The 24,519-nt window shown below is 42.4% G+C and overlaps 1 protein-coding gene across 1 annotated transcript in view; it reads left to right on the top strand.

The window, feature by feature from the left end:
- MCUR1 (mitochondrial calcium uniporter regulator 1) overlaps positions 1–24,519 on the top strand; it is a 63,362-nt gene that overhangs the window by 17,855 nt on the left and 20,988 nt on the right. The window contains exons 6-7 of the mRNA XM_077492220.1: positions 1,243–1,314; positions 4,236–4,289. Of these exons, the coding sequence (XP_077348346.1) occupies positions 1,243–1,314; positions 4,236–4,289 (126 nt within the window). The remainder of the gene's footprint in view (positions 1–1,242; positions 1,315–4,235; positions 4,290–24,519) is intronic.

The following is a 24,519-nucleotide window of genomic DNA, read 5'->3' as shown; positions in this document are numbered from 1 at the left end:
TAAATAGACTCCACTGTCCATCTACACTTTACTACCCTCCGATCCACAGGCAAACTGGATGGGATCAGAGGTATGTGGGGATAAATGGACACAAGTCCGTTTTACACCTACTAGTTCATAGTGGTGAATGGTGGGTCCGATCAGGTTTGCCTGAAAAACTACAGGGGCCTAACTGCCTTTGTGCTTGTTTGGAAGGAAAAAACTAAAAAAAAACAAAAAAACGTCTTCTACGCACCTGTCCCCGATTGGTTGAGAGCTCAGTGCTGCACAGCCTCCTGATGGAATCTTCAAGGCTGCAAAGTTGAGAACTTGTGGGATTGGGCACAAGTGAGTGTATGGACCCTTTCACACGGGCAGATTTTGTTGTGATCAGCAGGGGATCTGTGAGCTGATCCCCCTGCTGATCGGAGCAGAGTGGATGGATGCCTCTGTGGCCTAATACTGGTGGAAAGAAACTAATGGTGGAAGTCAAAAATAGATGTATCTGCACTGGAAGTTGTTCATAGCTTTCCAAACCTGCCATTGAAGTTTCAGTGTGGTTGGTGATGTAGGTAGCCAAGAGATTGAATGTTACATAAATGTTAGCATATGTTTAAAGATGAACTTTGAAACAGGAAATATTGTCTAAATACAAGAGCCATTTTAATGGCTGCACAGTTGTGTGCTTTGTGTATTTCTTCCAGATATGTGCAGTAATCCAACATGACATTTTTCCTTTGTGCAGGATTTTCTTGTAATAAAGATCAGTCACTGCTACTCTGTCCTTGTTCAGGGTGAATCGTCTCATATCTGCCCCCCCCCCTGTAGTTTACTGCAGGAAGCTTGTAGGGGGTGGGATTGCTGGGTCCCTCCCACAGCTCTGCTCTCTGCACAGGCCATAGGCAGCATAGTGATGTCATCAGTACTTTCACAAGGTAATAACTAGGCCTGCAAAAGCCTTTGGTGCACACGTTGATTTATATCCTTTTTGGCTGTTGAGGAATAAATATAATGAAAGTTGTTGTTCTCAGATTTCTGCCCTCCCAATGATCTTTCGAGGTCTACATAGTTTGTGTGTCCGGTGGATCCAGGGGATTGCAGAGAACTTTGCTGCAGTATGCTGGAATGCATTAGCAGCTCTTTGGTTGGTATGACTAGGGCACTGATTGAATGTGAGGAATGCAGTTGCAGAACCCCCTTTTTATTTTATTTTTTTATTTTTTAGTAAACCAGAACCTTACAAATCATTTTTTTTCCTCTAAGGATGAAATTCTTAAAGTCAGAGCAAACAACAAATTAGACTTCAACTCTGAGAAAAGCAGAATAAAGGAAATGGTAAGTTTGTCCCACTTTCACACATCTGTTTTCCGTAACATTTAACCACCCATCAGTGGATTTGTACTCCATGTAAAATCCATACAACTTGCATTACTATGATATCACTCTATATTGGGTATAGGTTTAAAATGTTTTGCCATAATTACAGAACTAATGTGTCTTATGTAGTTAGCATTAGTTTTCTTGAGATAGAACCTATAATTATGAGCGTATGATATATTCTTTAAAGTGTTTCATGCTTCTTTGTACCCCTCACCATCAAACCTTATGAATCCACTCAGTTGCAGTGATCAGTGTAGCAAATTATATGGTTAGAAAACCAGTGGTGGTTCTATATTTTTCTTGCCTTTTCAAGAAGCTCCTTGTGAGGGGACTCGTAAGGTCCCAGACTATAATGTCACACCAAGGATAGGAACTCAACCAGCCAAGAGAGCACTTACCTGCTTTCTCAGGACTACTCATTGGCTGAAGTACTGCAGAATACCATTACCAATATTGGAGCAGCAACAGTAGGACACTTGCAGTAACAGGTGAGTGTTCTCTCTGCTCTCTTAGCAATTCTGTCTCTTGCACTTTGCCTCCGGAACCTATAATATGAGATGGCCCTCAAAGTCAGTGGAAAAAATATCTAGAATAACCCCTCACAGACGCACACCTCACTATATATAGAAGACACCTTGCGTCCCTTTTACTCTGCTTTCCCACTCCACTGCTCTGCTCTGATTCCCGATGCAGTTTTGATGTATAATGAATTCTACAATGAATTGCTCATCCCAGTGACTAATTGCCAAGTGTTGTCACAAAGAGGATAGGTTGGGTATTCCTAGATGAGTGCAAGTACTGACGATGGGTCATGGTCAGTGTGGGAAAGGACCTTTGATTAACCTTAATAAAGGGTCTACCTGTGCTAATCTCCACCTGAAAATGCTAGGTTCTTGACTTTCATTTTCTTTTAAGCTTATTCTCTACTTTCAGTGCTTTCTGAGTAACTCATTTGGAGCAAGTAGGCAGATTGGGAACGTCATGGAAAACCAAGTCCTTATCTTCTTATTTCTGGGTTAGTGTCTTAAAGTATTGAGTAAAGGTTCAGCCAAGCATCTGCATTTTCAAGAAGTCAGTAAAAGAAGCCTCACTTGTATCAGGGAATTAGTAGACCAGACTGTGTGGACTGCACAGAGGAAACCCAAACGTATGTAGGTGAAATAATAGTTTTTTTTTATAAGTGACAAGAAAGTGAAAACAGACAGTGCACTACCAACCACAAACAACAAATAATATATGCAATGAATGGGAAATACCAGAATCGTAAACAAAAGCCAGGCCGAGGTCATACACAGGGGAATCAGTAGATGGGTAAGGATGAGGAACCAGAGGGAGGGGACAGATGGATGGGCTGCAGAGCAGGGATCTCAGGCAAACAGGAGACAGGAGGGACAGGTCCAGGATGGGATCGGGAGAGATCAGGTCGGGTCAGATGCAGGCTCAGGGTCAGAGTACAGGCAACAAGGTCAGGGCACATGGAGAGAACGATACCAAGGCAAGCATGTGTGGGCTTGCCGGGTATTTATAAGACTGCAGTAATTGTCCTCATGTAACACCTGAGCGCAGGAAGTGTCTGCTCCATACTGCCAGGATCCATCCGCTGGTGGATGCCAGTACTGCGTTCCAATGATGACATAACACCAGCAGGGAAAGTCTCTCCTGACGGTTACAAACTGCCAGGAGACACCTGCTGGTGGACCTCAGTACTGCATGCCAAATGATGGATCTTACCAGCGGACAGACCCTTTCCTGACAAAGTGTCTCATTTGACTGGTTTCCTTGAATACAGGTTTAAGTTCTGTTCACACATATATCAGAAGGGAATACCCAGCATGGTTGATGCTGATTTAATGCCCAGTGAGCAGCAGGTAATGCAGGCCATACACTGAGCGGATTTCTTTCCTGTGACCACAGGTTGCAGCGGGGGAAGCCATCGCTGCCGGGAGAACACAGTGATTATTGCTAGCGGCTATAACAGCCACTAGAAATAATTGCATATGAAATCTGGCAGGCTGGTTTTACCCAAGTTGATCGCTTGATCAGCTTGGTACATTCAGTCTGCCCATACATGGTTTGCATCTCAGCCGATCCCTGCTGAACTGGCCAAGATTTGAACCGCATATGGCCGGCCTAACACAAGAACAGCTGAAAAGGGAATAAAATAGTCTGACCCCCATCTGGCTATGTTATGTGAACAAATAATGTGAAATTAAACAATGGAATAAAGAGAATATCTAACAAATCCTTTAGCCGATACAATTAAACCACCTGTTATGCAGATATTTCCCTTATTTAAACTAGGCAATAAATGTTTCCATAGATAAAGATTGAAACATTATGGAAACTGTAGTGCGATTTCAATTACATACCAAATAGTAGATGTGGATTTAGAATTAAGTCATGCTTTTTGCATGCCTCAGTTTATCTTTGATATTTTTGAACTGAGATGTAGGTAAAGGTAAAATACATATTTTCTCCCATTATTGTGTTTATTGCAAAAGATTCAGGAAATAATTTGGGTTTGGAGTACTCCTACAGAAAGATTAACATGATTTTCTAAATCGCCTTTAAAGCTGTTTATATATTGTACATGTACACCTTTTAATTTTTAATAACCGCGTCATTTGTAAAGTTAAACTAACTTTCTAGTCCAACAGACAACCCTTTGAAGTCAAGTCTTAGTAAACTGCTAAATTTAGTGACAAAGCCATAAAGGTCAGACTTGTGACTTCTAGACTGTGACAGGTACATTCCATGTGGGCACTGTTCAGTCTTTTCACCGAGAACATGATTTACTCAACAAGTTCTACGTCTTTAAATTATTATTTATTTTTTGTGCTGTACATTTATAATCCATTTTTCCTTTTCACTTATAGTATGCTGATCATGATAAAAAACTCCTAGAACTTCGAACAGAGATAGTGGAAATGGTATGTAACTGATGCTTCTAAAATAAAGAATTTGTAAAATTGGAGACCATTAGGTTATTTATTTTTTTAGTATTGCAGCCTTCCTCGGTGAAAATTGTTGGAACACATTGATTTACTAAAAGACTAAATTGTGTGAAGCTTTACTTCAATGTGCAGATAAAATAAGTATACAGGTATTTCTTAATCCTTTATTAAAGAGGAAGTAAACCCTTCCAAACAACTTGGACCTACAGGTAAGCCTAGATTAAGGCTTACCTGTAGGTCCAAGCAATATCTCCTAAACCTATATGGTTTAGGAGATATTTGCCCGAAAATGGGCACCGCTGTCTACGGCGCATGCGCCGTAGACAGCGGCGCGCAGGCGCACTAAATGCGGCAAATCCATGAATGGATTTGCCTAATTTGTCGACTCCCGTGCGCATGCGCGGGAGTGACGTCATCGCGGCTTCGCCGAGTGGCAGCGGCGGAGCTGCGAGACGCGACTCCCGTGCGCATGCGCGGGAGTGACGTCATCGCGGCTTCGCCGCTGTGATTCGTCGGAGCTGCAAGACGCCACCAGCAACATGGATGCGGCGGACTACAGGGATCAGCGGCGACTTCGCTGGCTCCTGTGTCAGGTAAGTGACACATAATGAGCTACTATGCGATGCATAGTAGTCCATTATGCTTTACCTTTGCAGGGAAAAAAAGAGGAAGTAAACCCATCAGGGTTTACTTCCTCTTTAAGACCCCTTTCACACTAAGGAGCTTTTGCGCTAAAAATAGAACCTGAAAAGTGCTTCCCATTCATTTTAATTGATGCTTTCACACTGGGGTGGTGCGCTGAAAAAAGTCCTACAAGCTTTGTTCTTTGTAAATGTTTTTTTTTTTTTTTTGACATGTGACCGTAAAAAAAAAAAAAAGTGCATCGCTAAAGTACCACAAAAACACCCAATGTTTTATGGGCAGCTCTCAAGTGTCTTCCTGAGACACTGGGTTATGCTGCTGTCTACAGGAGATTGCTGGACACTGGCAAACAAAGCTGTAGTAACCCCTACCACTCCTATCATGTTCCAGGTTTGTTTTGTTTTTTTGCTAATGTCCTTTGAGACGCAAACCCAGTTCTTTTACTTTTTTTTTTGCATATTATCGAGCTTACTTTTTCTTCAGTCAAGCTTATCTAGTTGCTACAAAGCTATAAGAGCTCTCTTTGCAGCTTTGTCGCTGTGATGAAGACCCAGGACTGGCCTGTAATCTGACCTATGGGCACTGTGTCTCTGCTGTAGCACTCTCGAGAGTGAGTAAGATGCAGAATGCTTTACAGGTCCAGGGCAGTGAGGCATCATTTTCAGACGCTCCCTTTGAAGTCTGTTGGGACCAAAAGAAGCTTCAAGCTATGCTATGCTTAGGTGTGAACAGGCGTCATTGAATATAATGGAAATCCTAGTGGTGAGTGCTGAAGCTTCTCTGTTGAAGCTTCAAATCGCACTTCAAATTGCACAAGTGTGAACCAGGCATTATAATGCAGCATCAAGGGACAGATATCAGCCTTGGCTGTCTTTTTCCAACACCCCATGGCATCCCACTCACTGGTAAAAACCTTTGTGCAAGGGGTTCGGCATCCCCACCAGGGATGTTTTTAGTCTCGACCACACTTTTATTCGATCGCGAATGTGACCTAACAGGGGTGACAGATTGAGGGGGATATATTCTTGTATTTCTGGAGTGGCCTGTACTCCTAAATATTTAAAGCTTGAGGTTACTGGTGGAGTGCTGCGGGGAGCCCTGAGCATCAGGATCTGCATCTAGTAACTTTAGTGATGATTTAGTCCAATTGATCACCAAGCCGAAGTACGTTCTGAATTGTACTATGATCGACATCACAAAAGTGTCTCCCAATAGCAGCATGGTGTCATCCGCGTATAGCATGAATTTCTTTTTCCGTGAAGCTCCCCAAGCCTTGAACCTGTGGATTAGACCTGATCAGGGTGGCCATTGTCTCTATAGCAACTGCAAACAAGAGCGGGGACCATGGGCAGCCCTGTCAGGTTCCCCTGTGGAGTCTGAAGGGTAGGGAGATGTGGCAGCCTGTCTGCTCCTCCTCCTCCTCCTCCTCATAAAAAGCAAGCCTATTGAAATATCTAGCCAGGACTCTGTTTGAATCACTAGGGCTGTCAATAAACCTTGTAAATAAACCTGCACCAGGTGTTCTGCCTGCTCCTTCTGTGCCCTCGTTTTGGATTTGATGTTCGTAACTGCAGTAATGAGTACCTCTCAGGAATGCCTTAAAGGCATCCCAGGCAGTATTAGGATCAGGGTAGTCCATATGACGCTCCCAGAATTCCCTAATTGCCTCTGGTAGGCCACCTTGGGAAGGGAGTAGGTTTAACCAAAAGGCATTGAGTTTCCAGGGAGCCCTCAGCAGGGTCGTGTCAGGCTTAGAGATCAGGTGGATCAGGTGGGGGGGAGTGATCGGAGATGCCCCTGACAGGGTATTGGGTGTCATGTAAAAAGCGGGACGTTTGGGCTGTGCATAGGCACAGATGTATTCTGGAGAGGGATAGGTGCTTCATTGAGACGCAGGAAATTTTGTTTTTGCTGCAGGTTACGGTCCCGCCATGGGTCCAACCATCCCACCTCCTCTGTGAACTTCCGCAGTGCCGTTCAGGCAATTTTGCGGCCGTTCACCCGTGGCGGATGTTTGTCCAGGACGGGGTCCATGTAGCAGTTAAGGTCCCCCACAACAATCAGTGGTAGGTCAGGGTAGCTTGGCTAAAATGCTAGGAGGGTTCTCAATGCCTCTGAGTTAAAGGGGGGTGGGATATATAAAGCAGCCAGAATACATTTCAATTGGTGCACTTTACATGGCAGGATAACCTATCTCCCTTCTGTATGAATTTATCATAGACTTGGAAGTCTACTGAGTGGTGCACTAGTACGCTCACCCCCCTAGAATAGGAGGTGTGCATAAAGTGGTACCCCCATCCCACCCATACAAAGTTAATACAGGATACCGTCTCTGGAACCAAATGAGTCTCCTGGAGAGAGCGTGCTTCCGTAGGACTGTAGACACCATAGTATTTTTTAGTGGGTCCCGAAGACTCCTCATGTTCCAGGACAGTATGGGGACGGTGTTCATGGTGGTAGTTCCCTTAACTACTTGCGCCTAATTCAGGCAGTTTTCATTTAGACAGTGATTTGCACCAGTGTTGGTAACATTACTGAACTAAAGAATTTAAGAAAAAGCTGGACGGCTGCACGCTGTTGTCACCACTTTATTAAAGACGGTAAAATCCATACGGTTACAAAGACATCAAAAGCACAGGGACAAAAATACTGAACTAGTCGCTCAGTTCCCCATCAGGCTCCACCTTGGCCAGGCGCCTGTCAGTGTGATAGGATAGGAGTGGGTACACTGAGGGAGTGTCTTGTGTGGACATCCCTTCCCCATTGAAGACACAGACAAATTCATGTATCTGCCTGTCAAGTACATGAATTGGACACATATACCGACACTTTCAGTGCTGAGCCCTGATGAAATTCCACAGCGTGTCTACGAAATGTACAGTATCTCACAAAAGTGAGTACACCCTTCACATTTTTGTAAATATTTTATTATATCTTTTCATATGGCAACACTGAAGAAATAACACTGCACTCCTCCACCTTCCGTTTGAGGATTCCCCACAGATGCACAATAGGGTTTAGGTCTGGAGACATGCTTGAACAGTCCATCACCTTTACCCTCAACTTCTTTAGCAAGGCAGTGGTTGTCATGGAGGTGTGTTTGGGGTCGTTATAATGTTGGAATACTGCCCTGTGGCCCAGTCTCCAAAGGGGGGGGGGATCATGCTCTGCTTCAGTATGTCACAGTACATGTTGGCATTCATGGTTCCCTTAATGAACTGTATCTCCCCAGTCCCGGCAGCACTCATGCAGCCTTCAGACCATAACACTTCCACCATCATGCTTGACTGTAAGCAAGACACACTTGCCTTTTGTACTCCTCACCTGGTTGCCGCTAAAAACACGCTTGACAGCTTCTGAACCAAATAAGGTTCCAGTAATCAATGTCCTTAGTTTGCTTGTCTTCAGCAAACTGTTTGCAGGCTTTCTTGTGCATCATCTTTAGAAGAGGCTTCCTTCTGGGACAACGGCCATGCAGACTAATTCTAATCAGAGTGCGGCATATGGTCTGAGCACTGACAGACTGACCCCCTTACCCCTTCAACCTCTGAAGCAATGCTGGCAATGCTAATATGTCTATTTCCAAAAGACAACCTCTGGATATAACGCTGAGCACGTGCACTCAACTTCTTTGGTCGACCATGGCGAGGCCTGTTCTGAGTGGAACCTGTCCTGTTAAACCACTGTATAGTCTTGGCCACCGTGCTGCAGCTCAGTTTCAGAGTCTTCTTATAGCCTAGGACATCTTTATGTAGAGAAACAATTCTTTTTTTCAGAGTTCTTTGCCATGAAGTGCCATGTTGAACTTCCAGTGACCAGTATGAGAGAATGAGAGCAATAACACCAAATTTAACACACCTGCTCCCCATTCACACCTGAGACCTTGTAACCATTATGAGGCACATGATATCGGGCAGGGAAAATGGCTAATTGGGCCTAATTTGGACATTTTCACTTAGGGGTGTACTCACTTTTGTTGCCAGCGGTTTAGACATTAATAGCTGTGTGTTGCGTTATTTTGAGGGGACAACAACTCTACACTGTTATACAAGCTGTCCACTCACTACTTTCCATTGTAGCAAAGTGTCATTTCTTCAGTGTCGTTACATGAAAAGATATGATAAAATATTTCCAAAAATGTGAGGGGTGTACTCACCTTTGTGACATACTGTATGTATAGGGCAAATTAAAGGTATGGCTAAGGGCAGCACCAGAATTTTCTAATTTATTTGTTTTTCTGGAGGAAAAAAATAAATCTATCCGTCACCTCTATTTACATTGTTTGTTTGTCTATATTTGGGTAAGCTATATAGATGATGTGTTTGTCATTTGGAAGAGCAGTGATATATATTGTCTAAATTACATTGTACATGGCATGAGTGAATAAATGATATTGAGCAATTGGATAAATACACACACTTCTAAATGCATAATACAGTTCATACATATACAAGGTAGACACCATAACTCATGATATTGAATGATCAAAGCCAATATGTACTCAATATCGTAAACTCATTAAAAGTTGAATATAGTGTGGTAATGGTATAAATGACATAAATGGGGTCTTATGTGCATAGCAGCATCAAGTAAGCTGTACGCAGTTCGTGGACTCTCTCTACTTCATCAGAAGATGCACACCATATCTGAAAAAAAAATGTATATAAAAAAATTTGTTCCAATATAATTTGAGTACAGAGAACCGGAATGTCAGAGAGGGGATAAGAGCCAGAGAGATAGAAAATTTCCTGGAATACTTGCATATAGGCTAAAGTAAAACTGCTGTGCCAAGACAGGAGGGGCCGCCAAGGATGTCTGTCACGGGAGCTGAGGTAATGGGGACACAATGGGGGATGGCCAGGTGCACACATATAGTCCCCAATGGGGCTGGGATTTCCATGATTAAATCTGGGGTAATATCAAATAGTGGTTGCAAAAATGTCTAAAAAAATTAATAAGTCAATAAAAATATTAAGCAATGCTGCTAACAGACATGCTCAAACCTGTCTACTGTCTCCATGACCAAAGGCTCCATTCAAGACTTGAAGATTCTTAACAGGTTAATTTTGTTTCCAAAATTCTATATGGATTTTGCCAGGTCAGCTATTACTTCCCTGCAACAGAAGGACCTTCTGGCCTCTGTGGACATCAAGGAAGCCTACTTGTACATCCCCCATTTTTACTCTGAATTACCAATACCTAATTTTCCTGAGGACACCAGACTACCAGTTTGGGACACTTTAAGTCTTCACCAAGGTGTTAGCTGCTGTCCTAGATCTGCTGTGCTCGTAGGTTATTCCCATCCTGGGATACCTGGATAACCTTCTGCTAAAGGAACAGATGGTCCAGATTCTGTCAGCTAATGTTCATGAGACAATGTAGACTCTGCAGAGGTTCAGATGCATCCTAAATCTCCAGAAGAATGCTTTCCTCACACTTTTTAGTGAAAGCCCTTGTATAGGGCGTCATTCACGTCCCCCCCCAAAAGGCAGTCCACCAGATCAGTTAGTGAGTCATGGGTTTTTCAGCATCGGGCATCTGTATCTCCGATTTCCAAGGCTGCCACCTGGTTTTCGGTTCATGCGTTCATTAGCTGGATGTTCAGAGTTCATCTGGTGCCAGCTTGGTTTATAAGGTTCATCAGGTGGTTCTATAAGCCTCACTGATCCCCCTCTGTTACCTGTTGTTTACTTGTGGACCGGTTAGCCTTTTGTTTGGTGCGTTGCCCATCCCCTCAGTTGGACTGATTTTGGACTTCCCAGTTTCTCAGATGCCTTCCGAGAATGTGTCCCTAATGAGGGAATAAAATAGAACTTTAGGCAACACCACTTTTTTTCATTTTAGATTTAGTAAGGAAAGGATATAACCCCTGCAATGTTTATTTTTGCCATCTTTGTCCCATTTCGGAGATTTCCCTTCACTTTCTGTCCCATATCCACACAGGAAGTGAGGAAATCCCTGAAAATTATGGGACTTCCTTGGGGGGGGGGGGGGGGGGAAATGCGGGTCACCAGAACTAGTGTCCCCATTTAAAGATTTCCCCTCTACTACTTTTCTGGGATCAACCCAAAATTTGGGATTTTCTTTACATTCGCTTTCGATGATAACGGTAAACGGAACGAATAGAGGGTGAATCTCCTTAACGGGAGCGCAGATAGCAATAAAAACTGACAGTGGTTCTAATCCCTCTCCACTCTATCCAAAACTAAAAAAAAAGTTTTGCCTTTTACTTGTACTTTAAGAAAACTATTTTTTACTTTAAACTAATTTTCTTGGAGTTTAGTAGGAACACAGGTGGTCCCTCCACAAAACTGAAGCATGATGGGTGTCTTACAGCTTTGTTTGTTAACATCCAGCCTCATGACGAGAGCAGCAGCATAACCTATTGTCTCAGAAGTACTTTTACACTGTATACCTTTAAAGAACTCCATGAAAAGAATTTAATGGGAAGTGAAAAATCCTGTTTTTATTTCACATGATTAGATAGCTAGTGGTGTGTGTGAACATTTTCAAAGCATTTAGTAAATGAGCTCTATTTATTATTTTACTTGGAATTATAAACTTTTAATTTAGGGACCCTTTACTTTGCAGTGTGTTAATGTGTTGTATTAATGCAGATCATTAAAATTAATTGCTGCCAAAACAATCATATGTGTCGAAAATTGGAACTGACCCTTCTTTTGTAATGCACTGCAACGCAAGGTGGGTTCTCATTAGTGTGTTGGGTTGAATTTTTAAAGTAAATGTGATACCATGCACGTTATCCCAACATTTTAGTACAAATGGAGTTTAAATCCATTTAATTAATCATGTTTACCCATAACTTTGAGCCCTTACTGACTTCCAAGTTAAGTTATTTTTAAAGTGTAAACCTGAAACATTATTTTTTTTATTATTATAGCTATAATATAGAGCGATAGGTATGCACATTTCACATTAAACATAGCATATCCCCACTTTATCCAGTTAGATATGTGATAGTAAAGACTGTCAGAAGTAAAATCGTGATACAGGAGCGTACACCAAAATATTGGTCCAACATTCCTAAAGAAAAGCCACAAAGGGCTGTCGAGAAAGGAAGTCAAAAGAGGGTACTACCAAAGTAGCTTGAATAAAGAAAGAGAAGAGATATTGGTATATTATATATGTAAAAATAGAAAATGAAACAACTAAAACTGAAGCCTGAGTCTCAATGCAAATTCTAATCATCCATCAGTAACTGGTCTTGGTTATCAGTTGAAAGCATGAATCCCCATCAACAGAAAACCACGTATGAAAGTGCTAACAGAAACTCTAATCCATTAAACATCCAGTAAAAGTTGAATGTGTAGGGATCTGCTTTCAGAGGAAAATAAAGCTAACAGGCCCATATTTTATAGAACTGGTCATAATCCTCTCTAGTTTCCAGTCGAGTGCAGTGGGACATTTGTCCTTTTTTCCCAAATTGGAGGTGTAAGTCTCTTGGCTGCAATCCTTAGGTGAGGCAACACACTATTTTTGAGGGCTTTCACTAGAACCTGTGTGTATCATGAAACAGAAATTGCCTGGGCTCTTTTAAAGCGTCAAGCCCCATACATACTATCAGTTTTTCCTTCAGATTTACCAAAACCATATAATATGAGGTCAAACCGTAGGATTTTTTATTTTGTATGCAATCAGACAGGCCTTTGCACTACATGGTTTTGGTAAACCTGAATGAAAAACTGATAGTGTGTGCTTAACTCTACTTTTGTTGGGGAAAAAAACATTCCCCTCTAGGTGATCTATAGCATGTACATTGCAAGGTTTTAACAAATGTTGTTGCAGATTCATACCTTTTTTTCTTTTTTTTTTGTTGTTCTGAGGAAATCCCTGTTTGTTCCTCTGTGCCCCTGTGCTCTGTGAGTCTATTGGGAGTGATTTCATAATTATCAACCAGCTGCTGTAGAGTCAGGGCTCTAATGAGGAAAGCTGCTGGGCCTGCATCCCTTTAGACCTTATTTCCGTTGGGAGTATCTCACGAAAAATGAACATTTTTAATGCAAGGGATGCCAAAAATCTGACTTGTATCTTAGTGTAGACTTCTGGGAAAGTCAGTAATCCAATCGCACAAACAGGAAATTATGTTTCTGTGGGGCGCTCTGTACACATTCTGTGTACAGAACACCTCCAGGTAGCCATATTGCATTGCACTTTACAGAAAAACACAGAACTGCAGATTGAAAAGGAAAGGTAATTTTTAATGACCTTCAGTTAAAATATGACTTGTGTCGCAATTGTATATGCTAAATTTTTATTTTTTGTTTGCTTTTTTTTTTCTTTTTCCATGAAAGTGGAGTTATCCTTTAACAAGACTGAATGGTTTAATTTTCTCCACACATTGAGTTCTCACCCCAAAATGTCTGAAACTTTGGGCATACCACCATAGAGAGTATGTAAGAAACAACCTGGTTGCAATCCCCCCCCCCCCCCCCCCCCCCGTTCTCAGGATAGTAAGTCTAAAACTGTTTTGAGCTGCACATAGAAGAACAAACCAAGCATAGTTTGTAGTCTTATTTTTTTTATTTTTTTTAAAGATTCGACAGATTCTTCCATCTACACTAAATAGCATGAATGGATTAAACTCCGGCTGTGCCTATTTGTATTCTGAGTCGCCATCACCTAAACAGCATTTTCTTTCCAGCTCCTTCAGTTTTTCATAATTGGGGAGGTAACATAACCAGCAAATCTGCATAGTATATGGTTAGTTTAAAATACAGACTGTTTGTCCCCAAGATTTGAGCTTAACAGTGGCCATGACAGCTAGCAGAGGATGCCTTTTAAGGTCCACAGTGGATTAAGCACTTTCTAAAAGAGTGATCTAATTTGCAGGCCTTTTTTTACTTTTTTTTTTTTTTGTTTTATTTCTTTGCAATCTGTGCTCTCTGATTTCTCACTTATAATAATTTCTTGTTGCCATGTTTACCACTTGTGAGTAATGCTAATAACATCAGAGACAATGTTCAAGGACATCATTTGTTATTGTAAATCCCTTGAAATTATAGTTCTCTGCATACTTAATCCAAGTGTGAAAATGTGAGGAATGCAAAACTGGTCCAGCCCGGTGAATCATGCACTGTGTGCTTTTCCCAAACTAGTTTAAAGAGGCTCTTCCAGTTTAATCGGAAGTACAGCCTGTGTGTGCTATGAAGGGATCTATGCTTCAGGCAGTCCTAGACAGGATTAACCTCGTCAACAAATATTTTTGTTGCCAAAATTTAACACTATTTTAGTCAACTAAAATTTGACTAAAACAATTCAGATGACTAAAATACGACTAAAACGAAAATTGTATTTTAGTCATAATACTATGACTAAAACTAAATTGAAATTTGACGTCAAAATTAATACTGGTTATGTATCACAATGGCTAAATCCTGTGTCTGTAAGCAAACCTTAACCATAAATAGTGTTATTAGATTTTTATTCCAGGAGTATAGATAAGTCTGGAAATTCTAGAGAAATGCTTAAATAATTCATTACGATTTAACCACTTGACCACTGGGCACTTAAACACCCTTAATAACCAGACCAATTTTCAGCTTTCGGTGCTCTCACATTTTGAATGACAATTACTCAGTCATGCAACACTGGACCTATATGAAATCTTTGTCCTTTTTTTCACACAAAGGGAGCTTTCTTTTGGTGGAATTTAATCACCGCTGGGTTTTTTATTTTTTGTGCTATAAAAGAAAAAATACAGAAAATTCTGTAAAAAATAAATGAATTTTTCTTTGTTTCTGTTATACAATTTAGCAGATTAGTAATTTTTTCTTCATAAATTTTGCCAAAATTTATACTACTGCATATCTTTGGTAAAAATAAGTACAAATTGGTGGATATTATTTGGTCTTTGTGAAAGTTATAGAGTCCACAAGCTATGGTGCCAATATCTGAAAATTGATCACACCTGAAGTACCGATGGCCTATTTCAATTCTTGAGACCCTAACATGCCAGAAAAGTACAAATACCCCCCAAATGACCCCTTTTTGGAAAGAAGACATTCCAAGGTATTTAGTAAGAGGCATGATGAGTTTTTTGAAGTTGTCATTTTTTCCCACAATTCTTTGCAAAATAAAGATTTTTTTTTTTACTTATTTTTTTTTTTTTCACAAAATTGTCATATCAGTTTATTTCTCACACACAGCATATGCATACCACAAATTACACCCCAAAACACATTCTGCTATTACTCCCGAGTACGGCGATACCACATATGTGAGACTTTTACACAGTGTGGCCACATACAGAGGCCCAACATGCAGGGAGCACCATCAGGTGTTCTGGAGCACCCAGGACAATTCTGACATTTCTCTCCTACATGTAAAAATCATCATTTATTTGCTAGAAAATTACATAGAATCCCAAAACATTATATATGTTTTTTAGCAAACACCCTGGAGAATACAATGGTGGTCATTGCAACTTTTTATCTCGCACGGTATTTGCGCAGCAATTTTTCGAATGCTTTTTTTTGGAAAAAAAACTGTTTTGTGCTTAAAAAAAAAAAAAAAAAAAAACACAGTAAAGTTAGCCCAATTTTTGCATAATGTGAAAGATGAAGTTACGCTGAGTAAATAGATACCCAACATGTCACTCTTCAAAATTGCACACGCTCGTGGAATGGCGCCAAACGTCGCTACTTAAAAATCCCCATAGGTGACGATTGAATTTTTTTTTACTGGTTATATGTGTTCAGTTACAGAGGAGGTCTAGGGCTAGAATTGTTGCTCTTGCTGTAAGGTTCGCAGCAATACCTCACGTGTGGTTTGAACACCGTTTTCATATGTGGGCGGGACTTGCGTATGCGTTCGCTTCTGCATGCGAGCACATGGGGACAGGGGCGCTTTAAAAAAAAAAAAAAATGTATTGTTCATTTTACTTTATTTTAGTTTGACATTTTTTTCCCCAAAAATAAATTTTTTGATCACTTTTATTCCTATTACAAGGAATGTAAACATCCCTTGTAATAGGAATATGGCATGACAGGTCCTCTTTACAGTGAGATATGGGGTCAATAAGACCCCGCATCTCACCTCTAAGCTGGGAAGCCTGAAAAAAATAAAAAAAATAAAAGATTCTGGCTTTGATCGTATTTGGTGAGACGGTAGAAGCACCGGAGGGCGGCGGGAGGGGGGGATGTCTATGGTCGGGTATTGCAGGGTATCACCGACTATGGCTGGGTATCTCAGAGTATGGCATTGCAGAGTATTGCGTTGCAGAGCATTGCAGGGTATTGGTGGGTGTTGCAGAGCATTGCAGAGTGTTGCAGGGTATTGGCGGGTGTTGCAGGGTATTGGCGGGTGTTGCAGGGTATTGGCGGGTGTTGCAGGGTATTGCAGAGTGTTGCAGGGTATTGCAGAGTGTTGCAGGGTATTGCAGAGTGTTGCGTTGCAGAGCATTGCAGGGTATTGGCGGGTGTTGCAGAGCATTGCAGAGTGTTGCAGGGTATTGGCGGGTGTTGCAGAGCATTGCAGAGTGTTGCAGGGTATTGCAGAGTATTGCGTTGCAGAGCATTGCAGGGTATTGGCGGGTGTTGCAGGGTATTGGCGGGTGTTGCAGGGCATTGGCGGGTGTTGCAGGGCATTGGCGGGTGTTGCAGGGCATTGGCGGGTGTTGCAGGGCATTGGCGGGTGTTGCAGGGTATTGCAGAGTGTTGCAGAGTGTTGCAGGGTATTGCAGGGTATTGCAGAGTGCTGCAGCAGGGTATTGCAGAGTGCTGCAGCAGGGTATTGCAGAGTGCTGCAGCAGGGTATTGCAGAGTGCTGCAGCAGGGTATTGCAGAGTGCTGCAGCAGGGTATTGCAGAGTGTTGTTGCAGGGTATTGGCAGGGTATGATGGGGTTAATTTTCGGTGAGCAGCGATGTGGGCACTGCAGATGCAGCCCACAGCGCTGCTGACACCGATCTCTTCCCCCTCCGCTGTACCGATCGGTACAGAGGGGGAGGGAGGAACCTCACAAGTGATCACTCCGTCATTTGACGGAGCGATCACGTGGTAAACGGCCGCGATGAGCGGCCGTTTACCATGATCCGTGATGCGCCGGGTCCTGTGGACCCGGCGGTCACGGATGCTCTCGAGTGCGCGCCCCAGGGGGCGCTCGAGAGCGGAATTCTGGGAGGACGTCATATGACGGCCTCCCAGAGTTAAACAACCGCCCTGTAGCCGTCATTCGGCTATGGGCCAGTTGTTAAGTGGTTAACTAAACCCATTCGATTTTAACATGGGGACAACTTTGGGGGGCAGCCTCAAAGCACCCCCCCCCCCATGTGGCTCACTTGTCTCATCCCTTTCCTGACCTGCCAGGGTCTGGTATGAATTTTGGAGGGGACCCCACACTATTTAACTTATGTTTTAGTTGTCCTTATTTTGTTTTCTAGCACAGATCAAATACCACCAAAAGAAAGCTCTATTTGTGGGGGGGGGGGGAAGCACATCAATTAAATTTGGGTACAGCATCGTACAACCGCGCAGTTGTCCGTTTTAAAATAACGCATTACCATTTTGCAAAAAATGGCCTGGTCAGGAAGGGGGTAAAATCTTCTGGAGCTGAAGTAGTTAATGGATTGTAGTGCATTTCTGAAAATTGCAAAACGCACTAAAAATGCATAGGTATGAACCTAGGGTTAGTGTTTCAAGGATTAGTTCACTCAGAATTGGTTATTCACTTATAACTCTATGCTCTGGGGGGATTGAGGATCCCACTGGCATTTAAGACTACATTTACACTAGTGATGGGGTACAGATAGTTTGCTGCATTTAGAGACTGCTTAACGCCGCTTTTGGACAAATCAAGTCTGCGAGCAAACTGGCCAATTATAAATGTGTGAAATTCCGCGCTAGGTTTAAAAAGTGAAAAAATAGAAAAAAGACAGACTAGCACAGGTTAACAGATACAAACCTTCTACAAACTATTCACTAAACAAAGTGCAGCGCTTGTCACAAGAAACATAAATATTATTTAATTACAAAAACAAATATAAAGAATCTGCTGTTTCCAAGAAAGAATCCATACTTAAATATTAGAAAAAAAATATATATAAAAAAGAGTCCCAAAGTGGGCAAAAAGTGTCTCTAATAATCAAAGAAAAATGAAAATCTTCTACAATTCCAGAAGAGTAAGCTCCAAAGAGGGGGAAAAAAACCACCCCAGACAGTGGCAGCCTGTCCATAGGGGGCGCACAGGCGTGCCTCCCCATCCATGCATCCAGCCCCTAAGCTGCAGGCAGGGTGCTGGACACATAGGATTCCAATGTTGTGTGTTTTATTTATTTATTTTTTTAAAGCACCTGATTAGAGCCCGAGGCTCTAATTGGCTTTAAAAAAGGATGGGCTCGGGGGGGGGAAAGAGCAGTGCGCCCTGAGGCTACCCAGTTGTGTGACAATAGCGAATTAATATTCACTATTGTCTTCTTGCTTCTCCAGCCAATCTGGATGCAAGTCGATCCAATTGTCTGTGAGAAGTGATCGTATTGGCCAGGCAGGGGGGAGGATGTACAAGGAGATCCGGGAGCACCAGGACTGGACTCCCTCATCTACCAATCGTATCGACAGAAGGAGAGTAAGAGGAGGCACTTGTTCCTGCTGTGTATCGGCAGCCTTGGCGGTCACTGACCCCCATTGTCCTCTTCATCTACCTGGCCGGCTGCCAGTGGGGCCAGATGGACCCGTCCGGTCATCTGTGCCTCTTCTTCGGGCTGATCTGTGACCAGAGAGTTGGGGTGCTGTGAGTGCAGCATGTTTACATATTACATTCAGTGTGCTGGGGTGCACGCCTTTCCTGCCTGCTGGTCAGCTGTGACTTCCCTGGTGTTACATCATCAGCGCTGTAACCGGACAGTCCACAGAGATCCCAGATCTCGACACCCACACACTGCCAGCACATGCCATGGAGGGAGCTCAGCGCTGTCAGTGCTGGGAGTCCCTGTGTACAGTGTGTGATCAGTGCCTGCTTCGCCTGCCCTATGGGCGTCTATCAGTGCACATCTATCATCAAATCCTCCCAGCAGTGTGCTCACTGACTCCTAGCACTAAGATCACTGACACACCCCCCCCCCCCCCCCCCACAGCAGTGTGATCACTGACACCCAGCACCAAGATCACTGAGTCATCCTTTGGGGGAGTTTGTGCCCCCCCCCCCAAATGTATAGCACCAGCTGCCACTGACCCCAGATGTCCAGTGGATGTGAAAGTGAGGTTGGCTGCTTACCGGAAACATTTGTCTCTCAAATGAAAAGCTAGAATCGCTTTAGGGGATAAACCCCAAACAGATCTGCGGTGCCTAACGTGACGTCACCAATTTATTTATTTTTTTATTCATTGAACTAGATGTCTTTTTTTTTTTTCAACTAGACTAACTATAACTGTTTGCCGGCAGGGTTTAGAACTGCTGGCAAAAATTTTGGGATCCCTGCTGGCAGCCAGGTCTGGCTTCTGCTGTATGCAGAATGCAGCTAAATGTCTCCTGGGAACTTCAGCAGTGAGATCTTGTTATAGTGCCTGGCTTCAATAATAACCTTATTTCAGTCCTATGGGTGGTTTCACACTGCCCCACTGTGCTTTGGTCACAGCATGGGTGCAGCGCAGTGTACGCTTGTTTTTTGAATACAGGTTTCTTGCGTTTTCAGAACTGTGGGACATAATAGAAGTCTATGGCAAAGCTCAGATAACCCACACCAAAACCGCAGCAGTTCAGTGTGAAGCCATCTTTACTGTTCTGCTACCGCAGAGGTACTCCTACTCCCCACGCTGCATTCTTAAAACTGTGCTAGCAAAAGTGTGTCTAATGCCGTGTACACACGATCTAATTGCCCAGCGGACCACAGTACGCCGGACAATTCGCTTGTGTGTGGGCTCCAGCTGACTTTTTTTCATCGTAAAGTGCGGCGCACTTAGAAAGTAGTTTTGACTCAAAATTTGTCTGCCGGACTTGGCTTTCAGTGGACAATCCATTTGTCAGTGTGCTAGTCTGGCGGACTAAGAATGACGCATGCTCTGAAGCAAGTACAAGAAGGCTACTGGCTATTGAAATTCCTTTTTCTAGTCCCATCGTACATGCTTTACGTCATCGCATTAGAAATCGCTGGACTTTTGGAGTGTCCGTGTGTGGCCAAGTCCGTTCGTTATAAAGTCCGGCGGATTGTTTGTTTGCCGGACCAATTCCCCCGGACAATTCGATCGGGTGTACGCGGCATTAGAAATTAGGGAGATATTGTAATCCTATTGCTACTGTAATCATGTGACTGACGTGGACGATAAAGAGTGGATGCAGGTGATCTATGAAAACTGGGTAGATGTGTTCTGTAAATGAGTAAACGTGTTAGAAAAAATAATTTTTTGATTAACTTTTTATATAGAACTCACTTTGAAAAGGCTCCAGCATGACTGGAGTTGCATACTTTCTGCGTTCTCTTTTGGTAGATTTTAAACCACTAAGGTGCTTTTGATAGGTTACAGGATATGCTGGCACCTTTTACGTGTGTTTACATTTACTTTTATCTAACAGTTTGTTAGTTTCGACTTTATGGTAAACTTTATAGAAACCCCACCTAGAACAAACCATTTGCAAGATCTTCGATATTTGATAATTGGGATCCCGTTCATTTCTTCTGTTACTACAGCACTAAATTAAACACTCTTCAGTGACAAATGGTGCAGAAAGACTGGGTTTCAGACTTGTGCAGTATGGGACACCATATGTGATTCGGATAGTAATCGCAGTGCATTTCCATTCAAGTCACATGCAATTTTTATTTATTTTATTTTTGCAGTGTGATTTGAGCCCATTCATTTTGTATGCGCTCAATTCGCACTGCACAAAAAAGGTGCAGGCATCTTTTTTTCTTTTTTTTTTTGCCACACCTGTGACCTGTTTTGGGGTGTCATTAATTTTAACATTAACTCCTGTGGCAGATCGCATGAACAGAATTTGATCTCAGTGCAGTGCAGGAAACAATCAGGATTTGTTGCATTTCCCTCATAGCATATACAGTTGCAAAAAAATAAAAGTATTTGAACCCTTTTGGAATGATATGGATTTCTGCACAAATTGGTCCTAAAATGTGATCTGATCTTCATCTAAGTCACAACAATAGACAATCAGTCTGGTTAACCGCTTTCAGACCGGACCATTTTGCTGGCTTAAGACCAGACCACTTTTTGCGATTCGGCACAGCATCGCTTTAACTGACAATTGCGCGGTCATGCGATGTGGCTCCCAAAGAAAATTGACGTCCTTTTTTTTCCCACAAATAGAGCTTTCTTTTGGTGGTATTTGATCACCCCTGCGTTTTCTTTTATTTTTTGCGCTATAAACAAAAATAGAGCGTCAATTTAGAAAAAAAGCATTATTTTTTACTTTTTGCTATAATAAATATCCCCCAAAAATATATTAAATATTTTTTTTTCCTCAGTTTAGGCTGATACATATTCTTCTACATATTTTTGGTAAAAAAATCGCAATAAGCTATTATTGATTGGTTTGCGCAAAATTTACAAAATGGGGGATAATTTTATGGCATTTTTATTAATAATTTTTTTACTAGTAATGGCGGCAATCAACAATTTTTATTGTGACTGCGACATTATGGTGGACACATCGGACATTTTTTACATATTTTTGGGACCATTGTCACTTATACAGCAGTCGGTGCTATACAAATGCAGTGATTCCTGTGTAAATGACACTGGCAGTGAATGGGTTAACCAGGGGGTGGCAGTGTAGGGGTTAAGTGTGTCCTAGGGGCGTGTTACTAAGTGTGGGGGGCTGGGCTATGTGTTAGTGAACACTGATCTCTGCTCCAATCACATGAAGCAGAGATCAGTGTCACTCTCTGCTAGGTAGAATGGGGAGATGCTGTTTACATCGGCATCTCCCCCATTCAGCCTCCCCGTGAGGCGATCGCAGGTATCTCCACAGCGATCGAGTCTGCGGGACTGGAAATGGACGTACCTGTACGCCAATTTGCCTGCCTGTGCCATTCTGCTGACTCACATCGTCATGCGCCGGTTTTTATTGAAGACACCATGTAAAAATTCACAGTGCAGATGGAAAAAGTATGTGAACCCCTAGACTAATGAGATCTCCACGAGCTAATTGGAGTGAGGTGTCAGCCAACTGGAGTCCAATCAATGAGATGAGATTGGAGGTGTTGGTTTACAGCTGCCCTACCGTATAAAAAAAAAACATTGGTTCTGGGTTTGCTTTTCACAAGAAGCATTTCCTGATGTAAATGATGCCTCGCACAAAAGAGCTCTCAGAAGACCTACGATTAAGAATTGCTGACTTGCATAAAGCTGGAAAGTGTAATAAAAGTATCTCCAAAAGCCTTGCTGTTCATCAGTCCATGGTAAGACAAATTCTCTATAAATGGAGAAAGTTCAGCACTGCTGCTACTCTCCCTAGGAGTGGGTGTCCTGTAAAGATGACTGCAAGAGCACAGCTCAGACTGCTCAATGAGGTGAAGAAGAATCCTAGAGTGTCAGCTAAAGACTTACAAAAGTCTCTGGAATATGCTAACATCCCTGTTAGTGAATATACGATATGTAAAACACTAAACAAGAATGAATTTCATGGGAGGATACCACAGAGGAAGGCACCGCTGTCCAAAAAAAACATTGCTGCACGTTTACAGTTTGCACAAGAGCACCTGAATGTTCCACAGCAGTACTGGCAAAATATTCTGTGGACAGATGAAACAAAAGTTGAGTTGTTTGAAAGAAACACACACCACTATGTGTGGAGAAAAAGAGGCACAGCACACCAACATCAAAACCTCATCCCAACTGTAAAGTATGGTGGTGGGGGCATCATGGTTTGGGGCTGTTTTGCTGCATCAGGGCCTGGGCGGATTGCTATCATCAAAGGAAAAATTAATTCCCATGTTTTATGAAGACATTTTGCAGGAGAACTTAAGGCCATCTGTCCACCAGCTGAAGCTTAACAGAAGATGGGTGTTGCAACAGGACAACGACCCAAAGCATAGAAGTAAATCAACAACAGAATGGCTTAAACAGAAGAAAATGCGCCTTCTGGAGTGGCCCAGTCAGAGTCCTGACCTCAACCCGATTTGAGATGCTGTGGCATGACCCCAAGAATATTGCTGAACTGAAACAGTTCTGTAAAGAGGAATGGTCAAGAATTACTCCTGACCGTTGTGCACGCCTGATCTGCAACTACAGGAAACGTTTGGTTGAAGTTATTGCTGCCAAAGGAGGTTCAACCAGTTATTAAATCCAAGGGTTCACATTTTTTTTTTTTCCACCGGCACTGTGAATGTTTTACATGGCGTGTTCAATAAAAACATGGTAACATTTAATTCTTTGTGTGTTATTAGTTTAAGCAGACTGATTGTCTATTGTGAGTTAGATGCAGATCAGATCACATTTCATGACCAATTTGTGCAGAAATCTATATCATTCCAAAAGGGTTCACATATTTTTTATTTTTTTTGCAACTGTATGTGAATCGGGGCTTAAGCCAAATAGCAAAGGTCCTACCAGTTAATGCATGAGCCAATTTTTTTGCGTAAAATACAAAAGATGTTACACCAAGTAAATAGATACCAAACACGTCGCGCGTTTAAAATTGCGCACGCCTGTGCAACCATGACAAACGACATAAACGTTACTATCCATCGGTGACATTTTAAAAGCCCTTTTATAGGTTACTACTTTAGATTTACACAGAAGGTCTGGTGCTAGAATTACTGCCCATGATCTGACGTTCGTGGTGATACCTCACGTGTGTGGGACAAACGCTGTTTGCGTGTGTGTGTGTGTGTGTGGGACTGACACGTGTTTACCTTTGCACGAGGGAGGGGGGGGACACTTTAATTTTTTATTTTTTTTATTTAATTTTACTGTTGCTTTTTTTTTATCACTTTTTTATTGCTGTCAATTGCTGGAATGTAAACATCCCTTGTCACAGCAATTTGTGACTGATACTTTTTACGGAGAGATCTGGGGTCTATAAGACCCTAGATCCTTCCTCTGCCCTTAAAAGCATTTGATTACACCAAGGTCCGTGAGATCAAATGCTTTTGATTTTTTTTTTTTTTTAAATGGCGCTGTTTACATCTGGGTAACCCAGAAGTGATGGGACCTTATGCTTCTGGGTTACTATCTCATAGAGCCCAGCTAAGCCCGTTCTTTACATGGCTCTATGATCAGCTGGTGAAAGCAGGAGTCCCCGTACAGCTGTGGAAGGCAGCGCGAATGGGGGGATGTCCCCTCCCGCTGCTTGTAAAAGCAATGCAGCAGCCAGTTGGCCCCTAGTATTGCTTTTACAAGTGAGCCAACCGCTGGCTCTAAAATAAAAAAACGGTCCTGGGGTGATGCAGGCAGCTGCTCAAACTCCAGCGATGTACGACTACGCCACTTGAGATGAAGTGGATCTGGTGAAGCATACCACTATAGCATTGACTGGATCAGTGAGCATACAATACCCCTGTCACTCCATAGTTACAGTAAGTAAGATTTCCTGGTAATTAATTTATTTCAGGTACTTGTATAGCGGCGTCCATTTACACAGCGCTTTACATATAC

The sequence above is a fragment of the Lithobates pipiens genome, unplaced genomic scaffold, assembly GCF_037356315.1.
Source record: "Lithobates pipiens isolate NorthernLeopardFrog02 unplaced genomic scaffold, aLitPip1_a1.2 Scaffold_19, whole genome shotgun sequence".
NCBI lineage: Eukaryota > Metazoa > Chordata > Amphibia > Anura > Ranidae > Lithobates > Lithobates pipiens.
The sequence above is the reverse complement of the archived record's forward strand: the minus strand, read 5'-3'. Positions and strand labels throughout refer to the sequence as shown.